Raw genomic sequence first — 25,943 nt, forward strand, 5'->3', positions numbered from 1 at the left:
AACCAACAGTTCTTTCTGGAATTGTATTAGTTCTCAAAGACTAACCAGCTGCAGAGTCAGGTATAAAGATGACTGGCTGACTGTAACCTGACCTTGAAGAGACTTACTAACTTTCCCTCCCCACAACAAATCATGCCTGGAATCTTCTTCACAACAAATCCACTGCCTCAAAACAAAAACTGTTTTCTACATTTATGTAATCCTGAAGCCACATAGTCATCTCACATTGCATTTCTCAAACTGGTAAATGGAGCTCCTTGGTGTCTCCAAAGCAGTCAGAAAACACCAGCCTTATATGTTATACTGTGTGATTTCTATGTGCATGTTTTCTTGATGTGTTATGTCCATCAGGGATATCAAGTTGCTGTTCCTGTTGCAGAAACATCTTATTTTAAGTGGGAGTCACATGCATATTCAGGGTGATTTCATGTTTAACCTAGGCTACAAAAGAAAGCACTTGTTTCTAAGCATACAAATGTATCTGATGGAAAGGAAGAAGGAGAAGAGACATACTTCAGGAATTTTCTTCCCTTGTTGCCAAAACAGATCTATTCTATCAAGATGGTTGTTCTCTCTCCTGTATCCCCCAACATCTGGTTTTGAGAATTTGGAAAGCATTTATTCAATATGGTTCACATAATTACTTAATATTTGTGGACAGTATACTACACCTCCACCTAAAGCACACAGAAAATGTACAATCCTTTGTTGACCAATAAAAGTATTAATATAAGGAAGAATGAGTAGATACTTTCCTGACTTGCAGCAGTGGATAGAATCCTAAGAGTTTGTTCTGCTCATCCCCCTGCTTTTGGTGGAATTAACCCAGCCACCTTAGGCAGATTCAAAATAATTCTGGGTTTTCACTGAATAGCTACAAAAATTGAGACAAGCTGCTGTTTCCTGGGACATGAAATGTAACTTCCATAGTAGTGGAAGCAGGGTGTCTCTTTGATTTTAGACTGTCAGAAAACATGACCTGTGATTAGTTTTGCCTTTTGCCAACTCCTTTTGGTTTATCAGTCTAGCACAGGATTTCCTCAAATTCCTTGTTGTGGGGCACTATACCACCAGAGCAGTGTGTGTTCATCCTTCGTTGCTGAAGAAGACCATGCCATCAGAGAAAGAATGACATGACTTGCACTTGACTTTGTTTTGAGGGAGGGAGGGCTGTGCAGGTCACTAGCCTCACTTCTCCTCCAGAGCCATCTGAATCCAGTGATCAGATATTGATCAGGATGACTGGAGATGACCCAGAATGAGGCATGGGGTTAAGTGACTTGCCCAAGGTCACACAGCTAGTGAGTGTCAAGTGTCTGAGGTGAGATTTGAACTCAGGTCCTCCTAACTCCTGTACTGTCACTCTATCCAGTGCATCACCTACCTGCCCCTACCGGAGCAGTGAGCTCCTTACTAGAAACAGAGAGGCAGATTCTGGATTCAGAGTCAGAAGCCCTGGGTTCTAGTCTGGATTTTGTCTCAAACTAGATATGTGACTGTGGATCAATCACTTTAACTCTCAGGGTCTCAGTTTCCTAACTTATAAAATAAAGATAATAATTTTGGCACTATCTAGTTCACAGGGTTGTGGTCAACATCAAAATTAGATAATGTATGTAAAGTATTTAATAAGCCCCCCAAAATAATAAAAATATCAACTGTTATTTGTTTTTTTTTTAAAAAACAAGATACATTATTTAATTGATGTAGGAAATTCCCCTCTACCGATACAGATCAACAATTATGCTATGCTTTATAGTTTTATGGAGTTGCCTGAGGCACTGTGCTGTGACATAACACACTCAGGGTCACCCACCCAGCATGTGCTGAAGGCAAGACTTGAACCCTAGTCTTCTTGACTCTGAAACAAACTCTGTCTCTATCCAAATACACACACTTTTAGGCAAGAAGCTAGAAGCTCTGCAACCACATAACCAGTGGACTCACCCATGGCAGTGAACAGGAAATCAGCCGAGCACTAACTGGCAGAGCCTATATTCCCTTTGAGACTAGAAGATACTGGTGGCTCCACAGTATTGAACTGCTTCTATACATACACCTCCTGGCCACATGTTCCCTCCATGTGTTCCTCTCCGTTCATGTAACCTTCCACATATTCTTTAGGGGTGTCCACTCATGGTATGTTTATTTGTGGGAGAGTGCATCTCATTTATGAGGAAATGTTCAATTACTACTTGTCCTACTATATTTCATTAAATGCCTTTGTTTTAAACTAATTGCGACCTCTGGCCAAATAATAAAAGTAACTATATTGGTGGGGGCTCATGACATGCATATATATGATATATAAATGTATAGATATATATTATGCATATATAGATATTGATCCACAGAGTACCTTAAACCGAGAGTATTTTGCTGGAAGGAATCGTGTCTGTGTGTGTGTGTGTGAGAGAGAGAGAGAGAGAGAGAGAGAGAGAGGGAGGGAGAGAGAGAGAGAGAGAAAGAGAAAGAGAGAGAGAGAGAGAGTGTGTGTGTATGTGTGTGTGTGTGTGTGTGTGTGTGTGTGTGTGTGTGTGTGTGTGTAGTGCATAAATAAATAGAAGAAATTAAGTACCTGAAATTCCAACATAGTTTTCCCCATGTTTGACTCCAGCATGTAGTGATAAGCTCCTATGCTGGTACTTGGGTCATCAGCATCATTTATAGTGCCCTTGAGAAAAAAGCATGAGAAAAGATTATTTACTGATTTTTGTGCCACAATGAGTTTTCCTTCACCATATCTTGTGACATGAACCCCAGAGATACAGACTTGATAATCAGTCACCCCAAAACTAGTTTAGTGGTTGACTTTGATTAAGATCCTTAATCTCTCCAGCTCAGGATTGAAAAGTTTTTTTAACTGTTTTTCATGGTTGTTTGGTATAGCAGAGAGAGTCCTGGAGTCCTAGTCCTGTAGTCATAGACCTTGATTCAAATTAAATAATATTTGTAAAGCACTTAGTGCAATACCTGGCATATAAAAAGTGCTTAATAAAGGCGTATTCCCTTCCATTCCCCTTCCTTTATATTATTCCTCTACTCTTGCTACTTTGGTTTAATAACTTCATCTCCTTGGGCCTCAATTGTCTTTCCTGTAAAATGAAGGAATTGAACTAGGGAGCCTCTGAGATCCCTTCTAGTTTCAGACCTGTGAGTTATATAGTAATAGAAATAATTTACAAACTGATTTTTACTTGTATAGGCTTCCCTCCCATTGCCTTCTAAATGCCTTCTTAGCCATCTACTAACATGACCACTTGAATAAAGGCAGTTTCCGGGGCATTGCTGAGACAGAATATGAAATTGATCTATAAAAGAATCCTATGGCTACTAGAACCGTCCATACTTTATGCTCATGATTCTTGACTGAGGCTTTCTATAACATGCGGCCATTTGACATGGATATGGATCTTGGCTTGTATGCTTATCTTGGATTATTTAAGCCTCAGGAAACTAGGTGGATAGGTAAAGGGTAGAAACTGAATTCCTTCAAACATAGATGGGGGGAATAAACTCTGAAAAAGCCTGGGGGCTAAGTGGATCTAGTTAGAATTAGGCCCTTCAGTAAAGACCATCCAGTAGTGAATGGTCAGGCATTCCTCTGAAGGTCAGCAGTGGCAGTTTTGTGGGATTGAATAAACAAAGCAGTCTGCATCAGGTAGCAGCAAATTCATAGCTTTTGAATGCAATGACATTAAGATACTGCTACTGAAATGTTTATGCTGGCTTTTAAATATCCCAGAGGAAATCTGCCCAGAGATCTGCAAAGCTTATCCTTTTTTACCTTAAAAATTCCCATTAAAAATGATAAATTACCTTTACACTAAGAAATTCCCTAACACCCTCCCTATCGGGAGGGTAAATTCCACACCTAAAGAAACCAAGTTCCATGTCCCTAGCTTCCTTGCTCAAAAATATTCATGTGAAATTCACAAGACTCTGAAATAAAGTCCTCCTTTCATCCAGGGTCACATGGAGACTTCTCTCAGACATCTCTTTGCAGGTGCAACTACTCTCCTGCCCTGTATTCCCATCCTTTTTCATCTTTTATAAATGGTAAGAGCACTTTTGATCAAAACAGCATACGCTACCAGGGGTTGGGAATCCCTAGCCTTCTAGGACTTTCTAAGTCCTCGGGTATGACCTTGTAACTGAGTCCAAGTTTTACAGAACAAATTCTATTATTAAGGGATTTGTTCTCTGAAGTTTGGACTCAGTGAAAGGGTTGCATTTGAGGACCTAGAGGACTACATGTGGCCTGGAGGTCCCAGATTCCCCACCCCTGGGTCACTAGACATATGTTCTTAAAGTGGGTGATACTGCCCCCTGGGGGACACTAGAACGATGTAGAGGGGGAGTAGTAGCCTCAGCTGAAATTGAAGGGCATTGAATAAAAGTAAGGAGGTGGTGAAAGCATAAGAAAAAAAGAGAAGAAAATTTTGAAAAACTGTTTGTACATGTTTCATCTGTTGTGTAACAGTTAAAATTGTAGTGATTACATTATTTTCCAAAAAAGACACACAAAATGCAAGTTATAACCCATCAGTGGTCAAGTCTGCCAACAGGTATGAATAAGCAAGTGTTGGTGGGCAAGTCAGGAAGTCCAGCATGCATTCGCAAGAATATGTGCATGTAATGACTTATTTACAATACAATCCTATATGATTAAATGATGCAATATTGTGTCATCAAAATTTCAATGCAGGGAAAACCCCACAAATTTACAATTAAGTATTAAATTTAAGATGCATCATTTAAAAAATTATATTTTTTGAAATGATGCAAATTTCCAAAAAAAAATTTTTAAAGAGTTAAAAAAAGTAGATTTCTAGGTGGGCACTGAGTAATTTTTTTTTTTTTTGGAAAAGGGGGCAGTAGGCCAAATAAGTTTGAAAACCTCTGGGCTCGGATAATTCTAGAAAGAGTTTAACCATGCCACACATGTAAGCAAATTTCTTTCAGTATAGCAGAATCATTTCACTTAGCCTAAGGGCAAGTTTAGAGACTGTCTAATTCAGCCCCCTCATTTTACACATGAAGAAACTGAGATACAGAGAAGTGGAGTGTTTTATCTAAGGACATACAGATATTAAGGTGCAGCACCTAAATTTGAATTCACATCTTCTGGTTTCAAATCTAGAGCTCTGGTGAGGGACTAGGCTAATGAAGGGGGAAAGAGGTGTGTGAATGATCATCAATAGACAATAATCCAAAAGTCACATTCATTTTGAATTTTGGAATAAAGTCAAATGCCAATGCATGTACTGTATATAAACACACACACATACACACACACACACACACACTTTTTGTTTCTGTCCCTATCTCCACTGAATCCTATTTTTTGTATTGTGGCAGGAGAATATTCCCTGGAAAAATATTGCCAGAAAAAAAATAATTCACTCCCCTATAACTGAAATATTCCCATGTAAATGAGTGGACAGGGGTTTTAAAAGCTTTATGAAACATGTGGGCTTGACCACTTGGCATAAGAAAGGGATAAATACTTGAGATTTAGGAAGCACACTGACTATTTCAAAACACTAGTTTATTATTTAAGGTTTAGGGAATTGAAAAAACCATTAACAAAATGGATCTTATGGTTTTAGAAGAATTAACACTCCTTCAAAAGTTCAAAGAGCTGGTTGGTTTCTCATAGATAAGATCTGGGTTCATAGAATGTGGGCAAAAACTACCAGCCTTAACTTAAAGACTGATAAACTATCCCTAAGAGAGTAACTGTTTTCCTCTATGGGAATTAGCACCCAACCTCTGTCTTCCTGATTTCTAACCCAGTGTTTTGCCCCTATCAAGCTTCAGTGAAATAAGGAAGAGCAAATGCATGTGGACCTTAAAGACAAATCTACTTAGAAATCTGTCTGATGACCCCAAAACATCCCACCAATTTCACACTGCTGCCAACTTCTTACCCCTTGCAGGAGCACTTACGCTTGTGGAGGCTATGGCTTCCTGAACACTTTCTATAATGAACTCCTTAGTGATCCTTCGAGAGGGCAGTTCATTGAAGAGGGAATTGATCAGGGCCACTTTGGCTGCATCCCGTCTCGCCTCTGCTCTGCTTAGGCAGCACTGAATATGTTGAAAAGGAGAAGAAAAGAAGAGTTACCAAAGCCAATAATGTTCTCCTTCATCCATTGTTGTTTTTTAGGGAGCCTATTCTTACACATGGACTGCCTAGGTGGCACAGTGGATAGAGTGCTGAGCCTAGAAGGAGGAAGACCTGAGTTCAAATCTGGCCTGTGACACTTCCTAGTGGTGTGACTCTGGGCAAGTCACTTGACCCTGTTTCCCCAAATTCCTTATCTGAAAAATGAACTGAAGAAGGAAATGATAAATCACTTTACATAGAAATGGTAATGACCCTAAATGGGGTCATGAAGAGTAGGAGACGTGACTGAAACAACTGAACAACAAAATTCTTACATATGTTTTCATATTGCCATAGAGAAGGTCCTCAGTTTTCTATTAGTTCTAGGCCACAGGAACAAGTTTGATGTCTGTACATTCCTGTTATCTACAAACAACTTCACTGACTGTAGAAATTAAAAATAAAAAAATAGACATAGTACATTCTCCTTAATACACTCTTCTCTCTCGGTTTTCATGACACTGCTCTCCCCTGCTTCTCCTTTTAGCTGTCTGACCACTCCTTAGTTTCCTTTGCTCGATCTTCATTCAGGTAATTTCCACCAACCATAAGTGTCCCAACAGTCCTCTGTCCTGGGCCCTTTTCTCTCCTTCTTCTACACTGTTTTACTTGGTGATCTCAGTGGATTCAATGATCATGTCTACTTTGATAGTACTTAAATCTGCTTGTTAAGTCCTAAGGTGTCCACTGACCACTCCAGCTTTCTGTTGGATGCTTTGAACCGGAAGACTCATAGACACCTTAAACTAAACATGTCCAAAACCTAACTTCCCCCTAAACTGCCCCTTCTTCCTAACTTCCCTATTACTAATGAGGTTACAACCATCTTCCTAGTCCCTCAGGCTCACAAATTAGGTGTCATCCTCATCTCCATACTCTCTGTCATCATCCCTTCCTAGAACTTCTGTAATATTTCCCAATTGTGCTCCCTTCTCTCCTGATTCTACCACTACTTTGGTCTAGGGCCTATCACTATACACCTGGACCACTGCAATCACCTTCTGGTTGGTCTCCCAGACTCAAGTTTCTCCCCACTCCAGTTCATTCTCCACTCAGCTGTCAAAGTGATCTTCCTACAGAACAGGTCTGATTATGTCACTCAATAAATTCCAGTGGCTCCCTATCACCTGCAGGATCAAATAAACAACCCACTGTTTTGCATTCAAAACCTTCTCATCTTTCCAGTTTACTTATACACCCCCTTCCATGTACTCTTTGACCAAGCAACGCTGGTCTATCTCCTTGATGTTCCTCCCACTTGACTCCCCATCTCTGGACATCACTGAACTTGATTTTCTCTATCTGGCACACCTCCTCAGCTCCGCTTCCTGGCTTCCCTGGCTTCATTTAAGTCCTTGCTTAACTCTCACCTTCTACAGGAAGCTTTTCATGATTTCCCCTTAATTTTAGTGCCTTTTCTCTATTATTTGCAATTTATCTTGCATATAGTTTGTACGCACATAGTGCATAGACCGCACGTGCATGAGGTCTGCTCCATTACACTTTGAGCTACTTGAGAGAATGATTTGTCTTCCTTGGTATCTCCTACGCTTAGCACAGTTCTTGGCTTGTAGTAGGTAATTAATAAATATTGATTGACTTATTATAATCCCTGCTACAGTGGAAGGCTGAGACTACCGAATGCTTGAAGTCAGATGTTGCACCCAGCAGTAGGGCTAAAAAGCACACAGGGTTTCTGCAATGCTTCCAGCACTAATACAGTGAGCTCCAGAGACCGGAAATCCAGCAGGCTACCCAAGGGGTGTGGGGGAAGGGACTGGTCTACAGGACATTTTGGAAAAATGAAGCAGGACAGAACTTCCTGCAGACCAACAGGTATAGCCATGAGTATAGCTGCTGCATTTTCAGCTGGGGCAAGATGGAAAGACCCAGTCTCAAAAAAAAAAAAAAAAAGGCAATTATCATGGGAGGGGTTTTAACTGACTCTTAACTAGAAGAGACAGACCCTTTATCCTTTAAAATTGAAAACATGACTAAAGTTCAAAAAAGTTTATATAGAAAACTTTGTTGCATTTCCACAATGATGTGGATTGACATGTTCAGCCACTCCCTACAGCCTGCCTTGTAAAGTTATAGACCTATAGCCAATTACCCAGGGAAAATTTATAACTTTCTCAGACATAGCACTGAGATAAAGGACTGGGCAGGTACCTACACTGCTGTGTGTTGTAGGCTTTTTGATACTCTAGAGATTTAGTTCAACTCAGAGGTCCTAATTCTGCAGCTCAAGATCTCAGACTGTGCTAAAAACACCTGGAATAGCTCTTAAATGATATTTCTAAATTGTTCCTGAAGGAAAGAATAAGTATCATTCTTACTTTTCTTCTTTGCAGTTCTTCCTTTTATTCTCTAGCTTTTCTAATTAAAAAAAAAAGTTCCTTTCCATTCGCTCTGTAAGGCATTATGGTGCAGGAATGTTTGAAAGTATAATACCTGAATCCCTGGTGAGCAATTGCACAGACTGCATGGTGAATAATATCGAGTTCCATTTACCATTCTTTGTTTTCTTTTTAATAGGGTGCTAATTTTCCAAATGTTTTGCTAGTATTAAAAGATAACCACAAAAGAAGTTCATTTTGAAATGCGTTTGACTTTACAGAGCATAAAATAGAACATTTAGGGTTGCAGAATGGCAGGCTTTCATGGAACCTTATAACTTTTAATCTAAATAATGCCAATTTAAACCATCTTTGAGAGAAAGAGAACTAGTAAACACCACATTGATAAAAGAAGTTCTCTCTTTTAAGTAAAACCAGTTAAGTATCAGATCAAAGAGCAGGCATACATTTACAACCAAATGGGATTGCTTTAGAGATCAAAGAACTATATATCTGAAAGGACAGAATGGGTCTTACACTCAGAGAACATTAAAAGGAACTACGAAGACTTAAAAATATCAAGATTTTTTTTTAAAAGTCATATGTCTCTACTTATTGTTCCAATTTATAAAATCTTCTTTTAAAATGGGGGAGAGAATGCATCAATTAATAAGTACATAAAATAAGACAAATTCTGTATCATCAAAGGACTTTTTTTGCTATTGTAGTTCTGAAACACAACTACATTTCAAAAAAGTCTGTGTAAAATTCACCAGTTCCTTCCTTCAATATTTTGGGGATCAAGGTAAAAGACACTATCTGCATTTTTTTCCTTGAAAGATTTCTCTTTTCCTCAGGAAATTATCCTTTTACTTCCTTTCCCAAATCATAAAAACCTAATGTTAGACAAGAAAAAAATTGTTTTTGTAATCTTTCCTGTGCAATACTCTAGTTAGAATGCCTGAGCCCAAGTGGATAAAGCCAAAAGGACAAGAATCATTGACTTTATTAAATTTACCATTAGCCAATCAACCAGAGGGACAATTTTTTAGAACAGTGAAATGTGATAAAATATCCCTCATGGTGAGATTTCTTCACCTGCAATATGAAAGGATCAGACCATGTATTCTCTAAGGTTCCTTCTAGCTTTGACATTTCTTTATTATAAGCACGAGTCCTGTGTTGATGTCAGCACTGGTCAGCTTCAGCTTTGAGAATGAGTAAAATGAAGAAGAAATCAAAAGATTATTTCACAACAGTTCCCAAAACACCAGTACGCTGCCAAGGGAGTTGGGCTTTCTAGGTATGTATCACAATAATTTTTTTAGTGGACACCAAAATAATAGAGGTTTGTAAACTCTTCTGTATATGATAACCACTCATTAACAAAATTAACTTCTATCTTTCATGTTTCATGAAAGTACCAAGCTAAAATATTTAATGGACAACACTGTTTTATTAACCCTATCCACTCATTGATTCCTACTTTATAGTCCTATAATTTCCAACTGGCAAGCAGACCCCCATCAAGTATTTATCAGGCTTTTTATAGGATTCCATTCATTGTTAGATTATAAACCACAAGAGTCATTTCCAAGGCTCCCAGCTTTCCATACCAACATCTCTGAGCCTGACTTGTGAAAATACATCTATTTGGACACTTCCATGGAAGAAGCTCAAAGAATTTGTATCTTGTCATCAATAACATGACAATATGGTGTAGTGGAAAGGAAACTGACTTTGGAATCATGAGAGCTGGGTTTGATTCCCACTCCTGCCACCTTGTGACCTTAACCGAGTCAAAGAAACTTTCTGTGCCTTAGTTTCCTCATCTGTAAAATGAGGTTGTACAAGATGGTCTTTAAAGTCTCTTCTGGCTTTAAATCATTTTTATGATTTCTACTTCCTTTCCTACGTTTCTATGATAATTTTTAAGCACTCCTATGATGACCAGCACAGAGAAGTTACCAAGTATGGGCAAAGTTGCCCACCTAGACAGGACAAAAGACTCCACTGCGCAGTCTAATACACTCACCTACTTTTTATTTCCCCCTCCTCCGACCTTCACTCACCCCTTTCTTACTGCCAACAGCAACCCACCAAAAACTTTACCTTACCTTGGGCATGAGCAGTGGTAGAGAGCTGAGTGGTTGAAAAGGAGACGAGGAGGATAAATAGTAAAAAGTAATTATCTGATGGAGAGTAGGTAGATGTTTTCTGTTACTGTGTATCTCATCTACTTACACTGCCCAAGAGTAGCTCTTTTTGAGTCATGCCACTGTCAGAAGCATGATCCTTGCAGCCAGAGGCCCTGGGTTCAAATCTTGACTATCATTTATTACTTGATTTTTGACAATTCACTTGACATCCAGGCCTCAGTTTCCTCATTTAAAATGGGAGTGGGGAATGAATTAAGATCTTTCCAACTCCAAATCTATGTTCCTGGTCATTTTTCATGGAGTAGGAAGGAAGATGAATAGAGAGCTGTGAAGATGAATATAATCTGCTACCATAAAAAGGTGGAGAATAATGAGAAAATAAGTGTGTTCATCCTTCGTTGCCGAAGAAGACCATGCCATCAGAGAAATAATGACATGACTTGCACTTGACTTTGTTTTGAGTGAGAGAGGGCTGTGCAGGTCACCAGCCTCACTTCTCTTCCAGAGCCGTCTGAATCCAGTGACCAGATATTCATCAGGATGACTGGAGATAACCCAGGATGAGGCACTTGGGGTTAAGTGACTTCCCCAAGGTCACACAGCTAGTGAGTGCCAAGTGTCTGAGGTGAGATTTGAACTCAGGTCCTCCTGACTCTTGCACTGGTGCTCTATCCACTGAATGAGAAAATAAGTAAGACAGAGAATAAGATCTTTTTTCTTGCTTGTGATTTGATCTTTTTGCCTTGAAAGAAAACCAAAGATAGTGAAATGCCATGATTAGAAATTCTTCCAGACAACCAATCATCATGTCTGATGTTTTGGATAAGATTATGGGCCACAGTGAATAACTACCTGGAGAAACACTGCTCTAATCAACTCCATACTATCTCTCATTTGTTTCAGGAGGAAGCTGAGAAAATGTTACGTTTTATGCCAGACCTCATCTCAAAGGACAAAAGTGAACAAAAGTGAAGTGTGTTTCTACTTAACTACTCAACTTCACAAAAATTATTAAGCACCTTGGCAAATGAGTGGATGCCCATCAACTGGGAATGGTTATGCAAGCTGCATGGGATATGATGATAATGGAATACTACTGTGCTGTAACAAATGATGAGCTGATTGATTTTAGAAAAGCATGGAAAGACTTGCAGTAAATAATGTAAAGTGAAGTGAGCAGAACCAAGAGAACACTGTGTACAGTAACAATAATATTGTTCAAAGAATAATTGTAAATAACAAAGTCATTCTGAGTACTACAAATACTCAAGTCAGCTATAAAGGACCTGTATAAAGGAAGTTGCTATCCACCTCCAGAAGAAAGAATTGAAAGACAGAAGTATTCATAGGACAGTTTTACATATATTTTATAAATCTGCATCAAATGGTGGCCTCTAATGCAGGGTGAGGAGGGAAGGAGGAAGACAGTTTGTAACTTAAAATGTAAAAAAAAAATTTTTTTTTTTAAAAAGAAAAAATATTGAGCATCTATTGTGGGCAAGGTGTTGGACACACAAATGCAAAAATGAAACAGTCCCTTCCCTCAAGGAATTTATATTTTACTGAGGAGAGATACAGATTCAGAGCTAAATAAATACAAGTGAGGAGAGAAGAAAACACTAATAAGCAGGGGTGAAAGGATAAAGGCATTTAGGAAAAGCTCCTGGAGTTGACTTGATTTGAGCCTTGAGGAAAACCCAGAGTTCTAAGGAGTTCTAGAAGAGAGGGGGAAGTATATTTCAGGTTTGGGGGACACTCTAAGTAAAGACACAGGTCATAATCTACTTTGTCTAGAATGTAAAGTGAATGAAAAGGAGTAATATATTTCATATTATTTCACTAATAAGACCATTTGAAATCAGATTATAGAGGGCTTTTAATAACAGGCTAAAGGGTTTATATTTATCTAGAGTCCAAGAGACTCACAGAAGTTTTCTCCAGCACCACAATTCAAAAGCATCAGTTCTGTGGTGCTCAGCTTTCCTTATAGTTCAGCTCAAAAATATTGTTATTAAGAATATTATTTTAGTAGAAATTGGGGGATTTCTCAACCTGGGTTCCTGGAAAGCCTAGAGAGAATCTCAACCTCCAACTAAATCCATTGATTGGGGATTGAATAACTTGAAATGCCAAAGTGAAAAGAAAAGTATTTATCAACATGCTAAAGAAGACTACTCACTGATACTAGCTTCAGCTTCTCAGGGCACAGGTTTGGTTTTATACTTATTCAGATTTGCTTAAAGTACACAGAACCAACAGCATTTTATAGGAATACAGTAGCATTCCTAGGTAAGGATAGAAAATTAACACCTTTCACAGGAGAGAAAGGTAGAGAAAGGGGGAAATCAGCTTAGGGGAAAGGGGTAGTATCTGGGAGAATATTTGCCATGTAGCTGGTAAGATTTTTTTATTAGAATAAGAAAACACACAAGGGCAGGAAAGAGGAGGTGACCAAATATCTTTTACAATTGTTAAAGAAATGTGCCTGATCCAAGACATGAGATTGAGGTAACCATTTAGACAAAGATTCAAGGGTCTTGTCTAAGGACAACAAATGGTTTTTCTCATCTTGGATGGAATCATCTGCTTTACTGTGTCCTTACAAAGTATTTTTCTTCTGGTAACTATTATAGATTGGAGAGGGGAGAGACTAGAAGCTGGAGGACTATTTAAAAGGCTATCTATTCAGGCAAAAGATACCAAAGGCTTGAATAGATCATTGGTAACACTGGTAAAAAGCAGTGTCAATGGAGTAGTAGGGTCAGAAGCCTAAGAGGTTGACAATAAAGACAGTTTTTGTGGATACCACATTTTCTTAGGGGTTTGGCTATGAAAGGAAAGAGAGTTATAGGTTGATAATTTGAAGAAATGACAGGGTCAAGAGATGATTTTTTTTTTTTTAAGGAAGGCAGAGATAACAGTACATTTATAGGCAGGGGGAAGTCAGTTAACAAGTATTTCTTAATTATTTACTTGTACTGTGTGGCAGGTTCTGTGTTCAGCTCTATAAATACAAAGAAAAGCAAAAGGAAGAACCCATGTTAAAATGAGGTGGACAACATGCATGTATAACTATATGCATACAAGACATATATGTTTTATGTAGGAGGATAGCCAGTGAAAAGACATAGTCAGTATATGAAGTATTATGTTTCAAAGAAAAGTAAGGAGGTCAGTGTCACAGGACCATAGAGTACACGGAAGGGAATGAAGTGTAAAAGAGACCAGAAAAGTAGGAAGGGGCCAAGTTCTGAAAGGCTTTAAAAACCAAAAGAGAGTTTTATATTTGATCCTGAAGGTAAGAGGAAATCACTAGAATTGCTTGAGTAGGGAGGTGATATGGTGAGGACTGTGCTTTAGGAAGGTCAATTTGTCAGGTGAGTGGAGGATGGACTGGAATGGGGAGATAACCTGAAGAAGGGAGACCAACTAGGAAGGCTGGTGATGGTGTGGGTTGAATGCATCTGCCCTAAGGGAGTGGCAGTGTTAGAAGAGAAAAGGGGGAATATATGAAAGATGTGCTGGAGGTAGAATTTACAGGGGATTTGACAACTGATCAGATATGGGAAATGAGGGAGAATGAAGAATCAAAGATAACACCACAGTTGAGAACTTAGAGAGCTGGGAAGATGATGATGTCCCTGCTAATTTGGGAGGAAGAGAAGAGAGTAAGGTTTTGCAGAAATGATGATAAGTTCTCTTTTGGATATACTGAGTTTAAGATGCCTATGGAATATCCATTTTGAGAAGTTAAAAAGGCAATTGGTTATACAAGGCCTGAGCTCAAGAGAAAGGTTAGGACTGGCTATATATATATATATATATATATATATATATATATATATATATATATATGTACATATATGTATATAAAAATCTGACAGCCACTTGAAGAGAAGATAATTGAATTCAGGGAATCTGATGAAGTGAGCAAGGGAGATAATACAGAGGAAAGAGAAAAGAGGGCTCATACCCGAGTTGTACTTGTGACTTGGATGAAGATCCAACAAAGAAAATGGAAAAGCAGTCAACAATGTCACCTAAAGAGGAGGAAGCATCTAGTATAAGAGTATGATTGATAGTGTCAAAGGATGCAGAGAGCTCAAGAAGAATGAGGATTGAGAAAAGACTATCAGATCTGCCAATTAAGAGATTATTGGTAGGGTAACTAGGTGGCACACTGGATAGAGCACCAACCCTGGAGTCAGAAAGACCTGGGCAAGACATTTAAACCCAGTTGCCTCACCATTTAAAAAGAGACAGACAGAGAGAGACAAAGAGAGACAGAGACAGAGAAAGAGAGAGATCATTGGCAACTTTGGAGAGAGTAGTTTCAGTTAATTGATGGAGTAAGAAGTCAGATTGCAGAGAGTTCAGAAGTGAGTGAGAAGAGAGGAAGTAGAGGCACTCAGTATAGACAGATATCACAAGCAGTTTAGCCCAGAAGGGTGCAGGGTAGGTAGGAATGTAGGCATCAGGAATAGTCAGATCAAGTGAGAATTCTTAAGGATGACAGGTGTGGGCATGTTTGCAGGTATCATGGAAGGAGCCAGGAGATGATGTTTCATGTTTAGGGAGAGTGAGATTATCATCTCAATGATGACAATAAGCTGGAGAAGACCAGATTGGCCAAGACACTGGTCACATATTGAGGGCTTTGCCTTGACAAGGATCAGGGCCACCTCTTCATCAGAGATGGGGCAATGAGGAAATAGTAGGCAAAAGATATATGATTGATGTCGGATGAGGAGAGGATAAGAGGTGGCTCTCAGGGAATGACTGAATGAAAAAAACTTATTAAGCACTTGGCATATGCTAAGCACCATGCTAAGCACTAGGGAATTCTAACGTAAATCATAGATGGTTCCTGGTTTGGAAAGTTACCAGGATGATGAGGTGAACCATAAGGAGATACTGAAATAGTCTTTCTAGGAGCAAAGACATAGTCAATTTGATTATGTTTCCATAACTAGAAAGGGAAGAAAATGGTGAAAGGGGATATATGTGAAGCAGCCAGACAGTTGATAAGAAGTCTGGGGAGTAAAGTGAAGCATGGCTGATGCCTGGGTCTAGATGTAGTAGGCATATGATTCAACCATCAATGAAGACAATAGGAACTTCAGATTAGAAGTTCTGGGCATGAAAAGTGAAGTCTTCCAGGGCATGCTTTCTGCACTAGGAAGAGTGGTAGCTGGTGAAGTGGAATCTGAGGGGTGAAGAAAGAAGAAGATGAGAAGAGACAAAGAGAAATGTAAAAGGAGCAAGACCCTAGCAGGAGATGGGAGGTCATGTAATCAAGAGCATAAGTTGTCTTGGACAAGTACTTTCATGTCTCCATCAGAGGAATGAAGACTGTTGAAAGGTAGGAAGAAAAGCTAGTTTAGGGGATTTGAGGAGAGAAGATAGAGGGTGGCTTTCAGGGGAAACCAGGCTTCCAGGCATGTAAGAATTTGAGGAAAGTGTGAGAGGAAGAAGTCTAGAACAACGGAGAGCTTCTTAATTATGGAAAGGAAGGCAGCAAAGATTAAGAGCTTGTGTATTAAAGGACAGAGATAGCTGGGATGAAGAGAGTGAAGGGTGGTAGCAAGAAACGAAATTTCATCTGAGCAGACAGAATTTTACTTTGTCCTTTGATAAATTTAAAGCAATTTAACTTAGTTGGTTGCATTTCAATGGGGCCACCTGTGGATCATCTTATGAGATATCTGGAAAAGCTGTGTGGAGTACTGAATAGAGCACCATCCTGGGAGTCAGGAGGATCTGGTTTCAAGTCTTCCTCTTACTCATACCATCTGAGGGACAATAGGCAGGTAAGTCACTCAGCTTCTCAGTGAGTCAGGCAACCCTCTAAGATCAGAATGTAGGTTCCTTGCAAGTAGGGTTGTTTTATTCTTTGTAGTTGGACCCCTAGAGCCAAGTATATTACTTGGAACATAATTGGCACTTAATAAATATTTGATTGATTAATGAGTGCCAGGAGTTATCTACATCAACTAATCTACAAGCACTTACTAAATCCCTATTATTGAAGACTGGGGATACAAATAAAAAAAAAAGGAAAGATAGCTCCTGCCCCCAAGGAGCTTACAATCTAATGGGAAAGGACAACACACAAAAGGAAGTTGGAAAAGGGAGGGGAGGTGGGGCAAACCTAGGCAGAGCTGCTGATGGAAAGAAAGTGGAATGAGCTGGAAGTCCAATTTCTGCTCTCAGCAAAGGAAGGCATTGGGAGTTTAATACTCCATCCTCTAGCACTCCATTTGAGCAAAGAGGAGGATGGAAGCTGAGGTAGATGAGGTGCTGAATAACCCAGGCTTATGCAGCATGGTGATAGACTAGAAGTAATGAACTTATCCTGGGATGAGCACCTTGTTTTGTGAAGTTGAAACCACAGCAGATAGAGAATAGAGTGAGCTAAAAGTCCAATTTCTGCCCTCTATAAAGGAAGGCTTTGGGAGGACTACAGAGACAAGTATATATAAAAATATATTCCAAATAAATGCAAGGTGATTATAGGAGGGATTCAGTAAAAACCTTATGAAGGAGAAGATGGTGCTTAAGGTGAAGGAAGCTAGGGATTCTAAGGTGGAGGGGAGGAGGGAGTATATTCCCAGCACTCAGGCCAGCCAGTACCAAGGCCCAGAGAGGAAATGGAGTGAGGAATAGCACAGACAGTTTGACTGAACCACAGTGTTTGAAGAAGGGTAATGTATAATAAAACTGGAAAGATAAGTTGGAGTTAGATCATAAAAGGCTTTAAATGCCAAGAGGAAGAGTTTTTATATGATCCTAGAGGTAATAGGGAATTCATCAAGCTGACCTTATTATTCTTGTGCTTTTGGAATATCACTTTGGCAGCTTTGAGAAGAATGGCAGATGAGAGGAGAGACTTTTGGCAGGGACACAAAACTGGAGTCTGTTGCAATACATCAAGTGAGAGATGATTAGGACCTGAACTAGGATGGTGTCCATGTGATTGGAGTAAAGGGAAAAAAATGTGAGATATTGTTGGGGGGAACTACTGAGTAAAAAATAATTCCAAAGTTGTAAACCGGGGTGACTGGAAGGATAGTTTTACCTTTGACAGAAATAAGGAAATTTACAAATGTGGTGGGGTTGAAGGAAAAGATAATGGTCAGCTTTGGAAATATTGAATTTGGGATGTTTACCGAATATCTAGTTCAAAATATCTAATAGGGAGTTGGTGATTCAGAGCCAGAGTTGAGGAGGAAGACTAGGACTGGATATATGGAAATGGGAGTTATCTGCATAGGGATGATAATTAAGCCCATTTGAGCTGATGAAGTGAAGTCACTCAGAGAAAATATTGAGAGAGGAAAAAAAGAGGGTCTGGGATAGATCCTGGGGAACATAGTTAGGGGTTGGGAAATCACAGTTTCAGACAAGAAAATGCAAATTTGAAATAAAATAATGGCAAAGAATGTTTAGAATGGTCATATCTACCATAATTTTACTTGATCTTATTATTTTGATGTGAATAAAAGGTCAAAAATATCTTAAGGGTGAAGTGATATTTTTGTAAGTAAACCAAAATAATTTTATTTTATGAATTTTAATAATGGTTGTAATCTTTATGTAATTTCACTCCACTAAAATTTTCTTCTGTTAGCTTTCTAGTGTGCTTCTGGTCATGTCTAAAAGGAGCAGAGAGACTTAGGGGAAGGAAATGACATGCTGGACTGATGATTTTATTCAGAGTACTAAATTTTCAACTCTACCATGACTTTTGATTCTTGAAGAGGCATGTGAGAAAGAGAAGATGGAAACCAGAGAAAAAAGATAATTCATTTTTTTGAGACACACAGGATAAGATAGGAGTTGGGAATTAGAAGGATATGCTCTGACATGGGCTACTGTGATGCCCTGCTTCCTCCCTTTTACCTAGAACCTTTGAAAATTACTGCCATGGATGATAGTAATCAAAAACTAAGGAATGGCACCCCTTTCCCATCCCAAATGAGAGCTGATGGTTCTACTGAACCTGACCCTCTCAGATTTCCAATCAAAAAAGCACCTGGACCTCATATGTTCATTACATTGACTGTAAATTTTTCAATTCTCACCTTATTCTAGACAATGAGGCAGCAGATATGGGATATGGATACAGAGAAGGCTTCAAACCCATGAAGACCTAGATATAAACACTGCTTCTGAGACACTGGCTGGGTGACACTAAGCAATTCTCTCTAGGCAACAGAAGGTGCCAACCTGCATTGACAATAGAAGTTTGCTCTCCAATGAAATACCAATATACAAATGACAGACAAAAAGAAACCATTTTTTAAGGATTTACTAGGTGCCAAGCACTTGCTAAAGATATACACAGAATCAAGCAAGACAGTTTCTGCCCTCAAGAAATTTGAAACACATAAAGGGGAGTTGGAAAAGGGGTGGAAGGCACATAGGTGGCATGGTGTAGAAATGGTTGAGAAGTGACATGGTGCCTTGGTTTTGGGCAAGATGAGTTAACAGCTCATTTATCAGAACCCACCAAACATGGGGCAGTCAAGGTTCCAAAGTGTGGGAATGAGTAGATGGAGGAAAATAATCAAAATGTAGACAGAACAGTGCAGAGATAGCCAGAAAAAGTTGATGGCTGACAAGATCCTGACCTGTAGGATCAGACATAGAGGAAAGAGAATTTTGTCCTTAAGGAGATAGAAACACTTTAGTATCCTGTAGGAATATTGAAGCAGGAGAATTTGCCCTTAAAAAAAATGACAGACTCTATTCTTTCAAACCCTGACCTGGGTAGAGAAAGTCCCCTGATTTCCGTATAGAAGAGGAAAAGTACATGAATTATCTCTTGACCCATAATTGTGGGGAACATGAGCCTTTTAAAAGAAACCCAAGCAAGCTAAGAGCTAGAAAAATTGGCACTGGAGATATTAGGGTTTTTTAATATTTTTTTTAACCTCAGGCATTGACAAAAAGTGGTCCTACTAAATGTTAAAAGGTCCTGGGACATATAATCTGGATTTAGAGGATCTAGACAGAGTTGGAAGTAACCTCAGAGGCCATTTGACCCAACTCCCTCAAGTTGGCTGCACTTTACTATGGCCGGTCATTATCTGAGAGTGTCTATCTAGTAATATAATTTTGCTTCATATCTCATTTACACCTGATGTATTAACATATGCAAGTTAACCCACTATATCTAAGAAATCTGAGTTTTTGGAGCTTATGTCAATAGAGTTCAAGTTTCAGCAGTTTCAACTGAGATGAATAAGCTGGGCACTATTGTCTGAAGACCAGGCTAGCTAAGTTAAAAGATATCTATCATGAGAGGGCTGACCAATGGGTGATGACTGATTTGACCACAGAAATTCATCAACAAAATTTAGGATGGCACACTTATTTGTTATATTTATTAATACTACACCAACAAAGTCATAGATCTTTGAAATGCTGAAGTATATCATGTAACTGGAAAGAGTTTACTTTTGAGTAAAAGATGACCCTAATTTAAATCTAATTATATTAACAGTATTCATATAGTGTTTTAAGGTTTGAAAAACATTTTGTGTATGTTAGCTCACTTGATTCTTACAACAGCTCTGTGAGGTTGGTACCACTATTATCCCTGTTTTACAAATGGTGAAACTGAGCCAAAGAGAGGTTTAATGATTTGTTCATGGTCATATAATTTATTAGTAGGATATCATTTAATAAAATTCACATTCTACAACAACTCATACTTTTTAACCATTGTAAAAATTTAAGTAGTGGGAGTGGAGCCATGATGGTGGAGTAGAAAGACACATACACTCTAGTGCTTCCTCCACAGCCCACAAAATTCCTGCAAAAATGACTCTCAAGAAATTCTAGAGCAGCAGAAGCCACAGAACAACAGAGAGAAAGAGGTTTCCAGCCAAAGGTAACCTGGAAGGCCCACAGGAAAGGTCTATCTCACGGGACGCTGAGCAGAGAGCAGCACAGCCCTGGCCACACAGCATTGGGAGGAACAGGACCTGAACAGACCTCCAGGCAGAGTTCCTAGCAGGGAAGGTCTCAGATAACTCAACCCACAAGCGACAAAGAAAGCTCCAAAGGTCAGTGGGGGAGGGCTTTCCCAGCTGGGTGAGAGGGAATGGGGTTTTCTCCAGCAATAGCCCCAGGCAACGGCACAGGCATTGGCAGCAGACTGCAGGCAGCTACAGTGGCTGGCTGGGAAGCAACTTGGATCCATTGTTCAGGCAGCTCAGCTTAAAGCCTCTGGTGGTAGGGAGCAGCTGATCTAAACCCCAACCCTGAGTGATGGCCCTGCCCCCACCCAAAGCCCAGGGAAACTGAGCAGCTAAGTCTTATCTTTTAACAAAGGATTCAGAAGTCAAGTAACTGGCTGGGAAAATACCCCAAAAAAGGAAAAAAATAAGACCACAGAAAGTGACTTTCTTGGTGAACAGGTGTCTCCTCCCATCCTTTCAGATGAGGAAGAGCAAAGCTTACCTTCACAGGAAGTTAAGACCCTTGTCTCTAAGGGCTCCAAAGTGAACTTAAACTAGGCTCAGACAATAGAAGAGCTTGAAAAGTGAGTTAGCAGCTTGCTAAAGGAGAACCAAAAAAATGCTGAGGAAAAATATGTCCAAAAAGTCAGTGAGGAGAAGGAGGCATTAAAAAGCAGAATTAGTCAAATGGAGGAGAATGTTCAAAAGCTCACTGAACAAAATAGTTCTCTGAAAGAGAGAACTGAGTTCAGGGAAATGAATGACTATGAGATAAACCAAGCAGTTACAAAACAAAAGCAAAAGTTTGAAAAAATAGAAGATAATGTGAAACATCTCATTGGAAAAACAACTGACCTGGAAAACAGATCCAGGAGAGACTATTTAAAAATTATGGGACTACCTGAACCATGATAAAAAAAAAAAACCTAGACATTATCTTCCTTGAAATTGAGGAAAACTATCTTGATATTCTAGAACCAGAGGGCACGATAAACATTGAAAGAATCCACCAATCACTTCCTGAAAGAGACCCAAAAAGAGAAACTCCTAGGAATATTGTGACCAAATTTCAGAGTTCCAAGGTCAAGGAGAAAATATTGCAAGCAGCTAGAAAGAAACAATTAGAGTATTGTGGAAATACAATCAAGATAACACAGGATCTGCAGCTTCAACATTAAGGGATCAAAGGACTTGGAATAAGATATTCCAGAAGTCAAAGGAACTGGAATAAAAACCAAGAATCACCTACCCAGCAAAACTGAGTATAATACTTCAAGGGAATAAATGGTCATTCAATGACATAGAGGACTTTCAAGAATTCATGTTTGAAAAGACCAGAACTCTATAGAAAAATTTGACTTTCAAACCCAAGAATCAAGAGAAGCCTGAAAAGGTACACAGGAAAAATAAAGCATAAAAGACTTTCTAAAGCTGAACTGTTTACATTCCTACATGGAAAAAAAATATTTATAACTCTTGAGACTTTTCTCAGTATTTGAGTAGGTGGAGGGATTGTACATAACACACATACACACACACACACACACACACACACACACACATAGACAGAAAGTACAGGCTGTGTTGAATCAGAAGAGATGATATCCACAAAAAAAAGATATAAAATAAATATTAAGGGGTGAGGAAGGAAAATACTGGGAAGAAAAAGGGAGAAATGGAATGGGGCAAGCCATAACTCATAAAAGAGATAAAGAAAAATCTTGTTCAATGGAGGAGAAAAGGGAGAAGGGAAGGGGAAAAGTGAAGCTACTCTCTCTACATATGGCTTAAGGAGGGAATAATTAAATTTAATATGAAAATATATCTTATACCACAGGAAAGTAGGCGAGGAGGTGACATGAGGGGAATGATAGAAGGGAGGGCAAATGGGAGAAGGGAGCAACTAGAAATAAACACTTTTGGGAAGGGACAAGGTTAAATGAGGGAGTAAAATATAAGGAGGGATAGAGTAGAACAGAGGGCAATATAGTTAGTATTACACAACATGATTATTATGAAAGTCTTTTGCAAAAGGACACACATATAGCCTGTATTGACTTGCTTGCCTTCTCAGGGGGGATGGGGAGGGAGGGAGGGAAAGAAAGTGAAATTCAAAGTATTAGAAATGAATGTTGAGAATTATTATTGCATATAACCAGGAAATAAGAAACACAAGTAATGGGGTATAGAAATTTATCTTGCCCTACAAGAAAAGAGAGAAGATGGGAATAAGGGAAGGGTGGGGTGTGATAGAAGGGAGGACTCATTGAGGGAAGGGGTAATCAGAATGCAAGCTATTAGGGGGTGGGAGGAGGGGAGAGATGGGGAGAAAAATTGGACATGTTACAAAGGGATGTAAAAGCAATTAGTATTAAAACAACTGACTGAATTAATTACTGAGACTAAATCAGAGACATCTTTAGTTTGGGGAAATGAATTTTAGTCTAAGTCTCCTAGAGGCAGGTAACTTCAGGTAAAATTTGGCACTGATGGAAAAGTTAAGGTTTTAATGGTAAATTTGATTTTATGATTGTTATTTAAGCAGGAACTAGAATAGGTATAGAAAGGCACGTAAGCCACTTAAGACTTGCCTCAAAAGATGTTCCTTAGCCAATGTGAAATTGTAGTCATATCTGAAACCTGGTTTTTGGAACTTGCCATTTTTAGATGCTATGGGACTATTAAGTGACTGTTCTTCTGAGTCTAACTCCAGGTATGGATAGCAACAAAGGCAGTTTGAGCCTCCAATCCATGATGCCAGTAAGCCTGTGAGATGCTGGTATGAAATGCAAAAGGTGATCTCATGTGAAGGGTGGGAGAGCAGCTGTTCAGACTGGGCTGAGGTAGGATTCTCCTGACTCAATTTCTTCACTGACACTGACAATGCAAGTTGACAATCTACTGCCTGGAACTGACATGAAGTTGGAGAGATATTGTTTCCCTACAATGTCCTTACTCTTAGTGGCAATTTCCTATAGTAAAAAGGTTTGTAAACTTAATACCAGATGTATTAAATTATAGATTGTTGGTAGGGGAACAGCGGAGGTCAAGTCTAAAATTAAGCTATTAGGCTTAGGACTTTAAACCAACAACAATAAGTTAGGGTCCTTTAATTCTTAGTAGTGGTGTGGAGACAATCAGGTCAAGGGCTTATGAAGTTAGCATACGTAGTTATTATTTGTGTCTCAGTTGGCTAATGTTAAAAAAAAATCCATTTGTGGTCTATATTGTAAATGCTTTAAAAGAAATATCACCTGACCAAAAGTTGGAATTGTGTTACGTGATATGAATTGTGTTAAAAATGAAAAATAAAAAAAATAAATTTTAAAAATAAAAAAAAATTTAATTAGTGAATTGAACTTTTTCCCAAGCAACAAACAATCTATTTTCTCACAACCAGTCTTGAAAAGCATGGAAGCATCAGCAAACTGGCTGACTGATAAAACTATTTTAGCCATGGCAATCCATGAAACAAAGAAAAAATAAAAATGGCCTTCACTCCTATTCAGCCTCCTTCATATTGCAGAAAAGGGAACTTTAAAGGAAACAATAGAGGCTAGTTATGTGGCAAGAATGTGACATGAGAGGTGGCCATCCAGAATGCTTTGTTATTACCCTCTTGATTCTAGGAGAAATTCAGGAAAGCCTCTAAGATATATGGACCTCCCCGTACTTTGAATTGTGACTTTTTGGGAAGATATGAACCACAATCCACAGTCTGGATAAAAGTGGATGACTTGTGATAAGAATCCTTGAATTGATGAGATCACAGATCTATTTGAACAATTTAGGAAATTTTCAAAAGAGAAGAGGTCAAAATTTGTAAACTACAGCGAATTGGACCTCAATTCTCCCTTTCACCTCAAATAATAAAAAGGACAGTTATCGAATATCTAGAAAGAGAAGTAGTGATCACAAAGACCTGCATAATTTAATCAAAAACAGGTCATCGTAGACTAACCTTATTTCCTCTTCTTAGCAGGGGTATTAGAGTTATAGATCAGTCACGGTATGCCTATATTTCTGCAAATCCTTTGACAAAGCCTCTTATGTTTTTCTTTCAGACAAGATAGATGTGAGCTAAATGAATATAGTTAGAACTGGTAAAATGGCAGGAATCAAAGAATGGTCTGTTACTTACTTTTACATCCTATGAAACAAAGCACAGAGCAATAGCATGGAGGATGGTTAAATCTTTAAGGATTTTATACTAATTTGGAAGGAAGGCTCTAATAAAAGGAAATGGCATCTGTGACTGCCCTTGGTCTGTTTACCATGTAAGATGTATCTGTGTTGACTTCAATAACTTGAATAAAGGCATAGATGATATGTTTAGCAAATTTTCCAAAGACATACAGCTAAAAGGTTGGTGAATATATTTTATGAATATAGCTCACTCCTAAAAATGTCAATTGGCTAAAATGACCAAATTTAATAAGATAAAATAGAAAAGAAATATCTGAAGTTGTGTACTTGGTTTAAAAGAAAAACTTCAGAAGTAAAAGACTGATGAGGCATGACTAGAAACCAGCTCCTCTGAAAAAGATCTGGGGGCTTTGGTGGACTGGAAGCTTAATACAACTCAAAAGTACAAAATAAGGCAGGCTTCATTAAGAGAAAAATAGGATCCAGAACAAGGGAGGGAATAGTACCATTGTACTCTACTTGGTCAGATAACATCTGGAATGTTGCATGAAGTTACAGGTCCCACATTTTACAAGGGGCATTGATCATCTGGAGAGTATCCAAGGGAGTAAAAGCAGAATAGTGAAAGGCCTCAAGATCACTCAATATGAATATTGCTTGGAGAAACTGGAGGGATTTAGCCTAGAGAAGAGTAGAATTAGGGGGTATGTGATAATTTCTTTCAAGTAATTGAGGATCCATAGTGTATAATACTTGTTTTACTTGGTGTAGGAACAATGAGTGGAAATTACAAGGAGGAAGCTAATTTGAAAACTTTCCTAATTATTAGAACGATGCAAGGATGGAACAGACTGGCTTAGGGCGTGATGAGTTTGCCACCACCAGTCTTCAGCTTGTAAGTAGTTTAATGTAAGGGGTTTTTTTTTTAGACACCAATTGAACTAGCTGGTCTCTGAGGTCCCTTCTGGGACTGAACTTCTGTGATACAAATAGCAATCTAGCTGCTTTATGGGAAAAAAAGGCTATCTAACTGCTTAACCAATCAAGCTTGTAATCAGAATCAGAATATTTCGGATTTATGTAGTGCTTTTACCAAGGTTTGCAAAGTGCTTTACAAATATTATTGCATTTTATCTTCAACTTTGGAAGGTAGATGATA

General features: G+C 38.7%; 1 protein-coding gene across 1 annotated transcript in view; it reads right to left on the bottom strand.

Annotated features, from left to right (window-relative positions):
* Positions 1–25,943, bottom strand: part of LIX1 (limb and CNS expressed 1) — a 66,751-nt gene that overhangs the window by 12,660 nt on the left and 28,148 nt on the right. The window contains exons 3-4 of the mRNA XM_072597347.1: positions 5,953–6,093; positions 2,579–2,674 (exon numbers count right to left, since the gene is read on the bottom strand). Of these exons, the coding sequence (XP_072453448.1) occupies positions 2,579–2,674; positions 5,953–6,093 (237 nt within the window). The remainder of the gene's footprint in view (positions 1–2,578; positions 2,675–5,952; positions 6,094–25,943) is intronic.

The sequence above is a fragment of the Notamacropus eugenii genome, chromosome 3 (assembly GCF_028372415.1).
Source record: "Notamacropus eugenii isolate mMacEug1 chromosome 3, mMacEug1.pri_v2, whole genome shotgun sequence".
Lineage (NCBI taxonomy): Eukaryota > Metazoa > Chordata > Mammalia > Diprotodontia > Macropodidae > Notamacropus > Notamacropus eugenii.